The sequence below is a fragment of the Hordeum vulgare genome, chromosome 1H (assembly GCF_904849725.1).
Source record: "Hordeum vulgare subsp. vulgare chromosome 1H, MorexV3_pseudomolecules_assembly, whole genome shotgun sequence".
NCBI lineage: Eukaryota > Viridiplantae > Streptophyta > Magnoliopsida > Poales > Poaceae > Hordeum > Hordeum vulgare.
Genome location: NC_058518.1, coordinates 493,816,535 through 493,821,870, shown reverse-complemented (window position 1 = coordinate 493,821,870; position 5,336 = coordinate 493,816,535). Strand labels below are relative to the sequence as shown.

General features: G+C 44.2%; 1 protein-coding gene across 1 annotated transcript; it reads left to right on the top strand.

Annotated features, from left to right (window-relative positions):
• Nucleotides 1-409: 409 nt before the first annotated feature.
• Nucleotides 410-5,090, top strand: LOC123418424 (putative disease resistance protein RGA4). Its single transcript, XM_045107000.1, has 3 exons — nucleotides 410-1,444; nucleotides 2,379-4,514; nucleotides 4,668-5,090. The coding sequence occupies exons 1-3, from the start codon at nucleotides 410-412 to the stop codon at nucleotides 5,013-5,015; spliced, it is 3,519 nt and encodes a 1,172-aa protein (XP_044962935.1). The 3' UTR covers nucleotides 5,016-5,090.
• Nucleotides 5,091-5,336: the final 246 nt, after the last annotated feature.

The window sequence follows — 5,336 nt, the reverse complement described above, 5'->3', positions numbered from 1 at the left end:
CTTCCACATGCAGTTCAACCTACGGATAGTTGTTCTGGAACTCTGAACTCTCCTATCGATTCAAAGGTAAGTAATTTAAGCTTCACTAGATAACGCTTGCTTTGTTGCTGCTCCACAGCTTAGTGTAAAATAGATGGTGACCTCTGTTTAATTTTGAGTAATCATTGTGATATTCATTCATGGTTAAAAAAATCGCGTATAGCAATGTCTTCTTCTTTGCAAGCCATATTTTTTATTTTCAAGCCATTCTCTAGTGAGTGAATCCCCTGCATGCTTGTTTTTAATGGTTAGATTCATGAACCAACTTTTAGAATGTGATCCCTGAAGTAAATGGTTCATCATAAAAAGGAGTAATTTTATTTGTGTGCATTATTTTCAGTATAGCAGCTGCCGGAGCAAATCCTGCAATATGGCGGTGGTTTTGGGTGCTTTGGCATCGTACGTGACCAACATGCTCGCCCAGATGGCAAGCGAAGACATAGCCATGATGATTGGGGTCTCTAGTGGGATCGATGAACTAGGCGCCAAGCTCAGGGATCTCAAGAATGTTCTTGCTGATGCCGATAGGAGGACCATCACCGACGAGAGTGTGCGGGGGTGGGTGGAGGAACTGAAGCGTGCCATGTACCAGGCCACCGACATCATCGACCTATGCCAACTCAAGATCATGGAGCAAGGTCCATCCACGGACACGGGGTGCCTTCACGCGCTTCTCTTTTGCATCCGAAATCCCTTGCATGTCCACGATATCGGCACCCGCATCAAGAACCTCAATCAAAAGTTGGATGACATCTGCAAGTGGGGTGGCAGTTTCAATTTCATCAAGCTAGAAGCCTACCAGGATCGGAAGACAACTGGATCTCTTGCCACTGATCGCAAAACATATTCATTGATGGAGCGGTCAGGCGCGGTTGGCGAAAAGATCGAGGAGGACACACGGGCACTTGTGGAGGTGCTTACAAGGGAGGCCACATGTGACAAGGGTGATCACCTCATGGTGGTCGGCATTGTTGGTGTCGGCGGGATTGGCAAGACCACCCTCAGCAAGAAGGTATTCAATGACGAGGCTATGGAAGGCAAGTTCGCTAAGAAGATATGGCTTAGCATCACAAGAGATTTCAACGATGTTGAATTATTGAGTACGGCCATCACTGCAGCTGGTGGAGACTTGCCTGGAGTGGGTGGGGCTCGAGACAGGTCCCTACTTGTCGATGCTCTCATGAACGCCATCAAGGACAAAAAATTCTTTCTTGTACTTGATGACATGTGGGGTGTCAATGAATGGGACAAACTGTTGATGACTCCTTTTAGCTATGGCAGCCCCGGTAGTAGAGTTCTCATCACCACAAGACATGACACTGTTGCCCGAAGCATGAAAGTTATGTATTGCCACCATGTTGACAAATTAGGTCCTATAGATGCATGGTCATTGCTCAAGAAGCAGGTCAGTACTTTCTCGTACTTGATATAACACCCGTATTTTAGCGCCACACTATTAATTTGATTTTATATACACTTACATATAACCACATTGTTAATTTGATTTTATATGAACTTGCATACGACTACCATAGAAGATTCCACGTGTCTTTTTGGAGGGGTATGTGTTGAAAGGGGGGGGGGGATAACATCCATTCATTTATCCGACATTGTTCATTACAATCTACTCCCTCCGTTCCTAAATATAAGTCTTTTTGAAGGTTCCACTAGCAGACTACATACGGATGTATATAGACATACTTTGAAGTATAGATTCACCCATTTTGCTTTGTATGTAGTCACTAATGAAATCTTTAAAAAGACTTATATTTAGGAACAGAGGGAGTAAGTGATATGGTAACCGACAGAGGGTTCCGTCCAATGGCACCCAACTGCCCACTCCATCGAGTTGGGAAAACTCCGCTTTCTTCCGTGCAACATTGTTGCTATTTCTTCCTATCATGTTCACCTGAGTAAACGACATTCCTCTACAAAGATCATCAATCTCCATCTAATCTCTCTATACCAGCATGTTTTTTTTACCGACTTTATGTTCGTGATCACCGTCGAGCATTAAAGTCCATGTAGTTTTTTTGCGTGTTTGTGTTTTTTTTACATAAAACGAGTTCACCAAAATGAGAAATGAAAAACAATGAAAATACATCAAAAAATATTTTGGTACGCTTTCATATTCATGATGTAAGCTTTAGAAAATCAATTTAAAGTTGATTCGACACGTATGTGTGGCAATCTAATTTACGCAATGCATGCCTTTTTTGACTATTACTTTATTTTCTTGGTGATCTAGTGCACTGCTTGTAGTAAATAAATAAAAAAGTGCACTGCTTTATGCCACCCTCTCCCACCCCATTAACTTTATATGTTATACCTGCTTGCAGGTACTCACATCAGGAAAAAATGAACCCGAGCTTGACATGCTAAAAGATATTGGGTTGCAAATTATAGAAAAATGTGATGGTTTACCACTTGCGATAAAAGTTATGGGGGGACTCCTATGCAAGAAGGAGAAAACACGACGTGATTGGGAAGACGTCTTGAATGATGATATATGGTCAGTATCTCGAATTCCAGAGGAGCTCAACTATGCAATATATCTTAGCTATGAGGATTTGTCCCCTTCCTTACAACAATGCTTTCTACACTTCTCTCTTAAACCTAAAAAGACAATACTAAGTGTTAATGAAGTAGTGTCCATGTGGATTGGTGAAGGGTTGGTTAATGGAGGCTCGGGTATTCTAGAACTTGAAGGAAAAGGGTACTACAATGAGCTAATATTAAGGAACCTTATTGAGCCAGATACAAACTATCCTGGTCAACTTATTGGAAATATGCATGATGTCATTCGCTCATTTGCTCAGTTTGTGGCTAGAGATGAAGCATTGGTAGCTCAGAGTGGAGTTATTGCTAAAAACAAACTTAGATCACATAGTTTTCTTAGGTTGTCCATAGAAACCAAAGGAGCTGAATCGGATGAATTTGAATGGAGAGACTTAACAGGGCATAAATTGTTGAGACTACTAATGTTATCTGGAAACTTCAAAATGCAGCCCGGTGATTCATTGGTTACCTTCTCAAGCCTACGAACTCTATTTATAGAATCCGCAAATTTTGCAGCATTGCTTGAATCAGTGTGTCAGCTGAAGCACTTGAGGTATTTGTCATTAAGAAGTTGCACCGATATATCTAGACTGCCAGAGAACATCCACGAGATGAAATTCCTCCAACACATTAACCTTGAAGGTTGTGGAGGCATTGTAAAACTTCCAGATAGCATTGTTAAGCTACAGGGATTGAGGTATCTTTCAACTAATGACACACAAGTAAATAGTATTCCCAGGGGTTTTCGTGCTCTAACAAATTTGTGGGTACTATTTGGATTTCCAACATATATGGATGGTGATTGGTGTAGTTTGGAAGAGTTGGGGCCTCTTTCTCAGCTTAAGGAGCTTGGATTAAAGGGTCTAGAGAACGTACTGGAGGCCTCGTCCATTGCAAAGGCTAGAGTAGGCGCAAAACAATATCTTACTGCACTTACCTTAGAATGCAGCAGTAGAGTAGGAGATGATGGGTTGCTCAAAGCTGGAGTCTCTAACAAGGAACAAAAAACAATTGAGGTGGTGTTTGATGTGATATGCCCTCTGCCTTGCTTAGAGTATCTTGACATCAAAGGGTATTTTGGGCGTCAACTCCCGGGATGGATGATGTGGACAACAGCAGTACCACTCGAGAACTTGAGGACTCTATGGATGACAGACCTATCTTGTTGCACCCAACTCCCTGATGGACTGTGTCGACTCCCATGTTTGGAGTTTTTACAAGTCAACCGCGCTCCAACAATAAAACGTGTTGGTGATGAATTCCTGCAGCCCCGAAGTGAACATCACCATTATTCATCTCGGGCGATGGTTGGCTTTCCAAAACTGCACACACTGATTTTAAGTGGAATGCTGGAATGGGAGGAGTGGGGATGGGAGGAGGAAGTTCAAGCTATGCCCGCATTGGAGGAGTTTTTCCTGAAAAACTGCAAGTTGGGGTACATTCCTCCCGGTCTTGCCACCCATGCAAGGGTTATGAAAAAGTTAACCATCGGTGGCGTCCAGTGCCTCCAGACGCTCAAGAACTTCACTTCCGTAATTCACCTCGTCCTTTATGACTTACCTGACCTGATTAGGATGTCTAATTTTCCCAAATTGCAAAAGCTCTGGATCAACCATTGCCCAAAACTTGAGTTACTACAAAAGATGAATGCGCTCCGGCGGTTCGTGCTAGTAGTTAACTACGATGAGAAACAACTCCCGATGTGCCTGCGGACTATAAAACCAAGTCATTTGTTGCTGGACTGCAGTCCAGAGGTACTCGCTTCCATGGCTTTGGGAAAGCGTGGCCCCGAGTGGGATAAGTTCCGTCATATCCAGCATGTCGAGGCTTATGCTGATGATGAAGGGATTGAAAAGAGATGGCATCTATTTTACTCGAGTAAACCATACATCATGGAGACAAACATCGATATGCAGGTAATACATATTGTTGATATGTTGCTCTTTTCCAATATCTATGGTGAATCTTTGCTTTCTTAATCTCTAGTCGTCTTCCATCCCATTTTACTAGTTCATCACTATGCTAGTGCCTAATATATACAATTCCTGCCATTTCATTTTGCTTGCCAGGAGTGGTCGCACGGCGTGGCCGTCGCCCAAGCTAAAGCCGAAGCAATGGAGAAGGAACGAGTTATGGCCACCGCTCGTGCTGATGCCAAAGCAATGGCGGAGGCGCACGTCGTGCCCGCGGCACGGGATGAAGCCACCGCTCGTGCCAAAGCCAGAACAAGGAAGAAGGAGCGTGATGTGGCCGCGGAGGGGGGACACGCCATGTTCACCAGGTTCACCGAACCCAACGTAGCGGAGAAGGCGTGCAATGTGCCTTTTGCCAACGCCGAAGCAAGGCCGACACCTTCAAGGACCACAATGTCGCCGCCGCGCCGCCGACCGACGTCTAAAGATTCTTGCCTTCGTTAGCCAGTTAAACCATGTAAAAAAGATGTCGACAAGCAATGTTGTACCGAGTGTGGTTTAGTTTATACTAGGAAGCATGCCCGTGCAATGCACGTCTTGAGCATGGATATATATACCACTTCGTTTTCAAGACCAACATGTGACAAATGATATACGTGACAAACCATGGCTTGGGGGCTGATGCCGGGCTTTATCAATCATGGCTTGTGCACTAGGAAGTGGACGGTTTGGCATTGTTTCGAGACATGGATGCCGGGACGCGCGGCGGCCCTAGAAGAAGGTCTCCATGGTTGGCTCTCCGGCGGGCACCATAGCGGTGGTGGT

Excerpts from the sequence above, each read along its gene's own strand:
- LOC123418424 (XM_045107000.1), top strand. The coding sequence starts at position 410 with ATGGCGGTGGTTTTGGGTGCTTTGGCATCGTACGTGACCAACATGCTC. Across the intron at positions 1,445-2,378 it reads GGTCATTGCTCAAGAAGCAG|GTACTCACATCAGGAAAAAA; the intron begins GTCAGTACTTTC and ends ACCTGCTTGCAG. Across the intron at positions 4,515-4,667 it reads AGACAAACATCGATATGCAG|GAGTGGTCGCACGGCGTGGC; the intron begins GTAATACATATT and ends TTTGCTTGCCAG.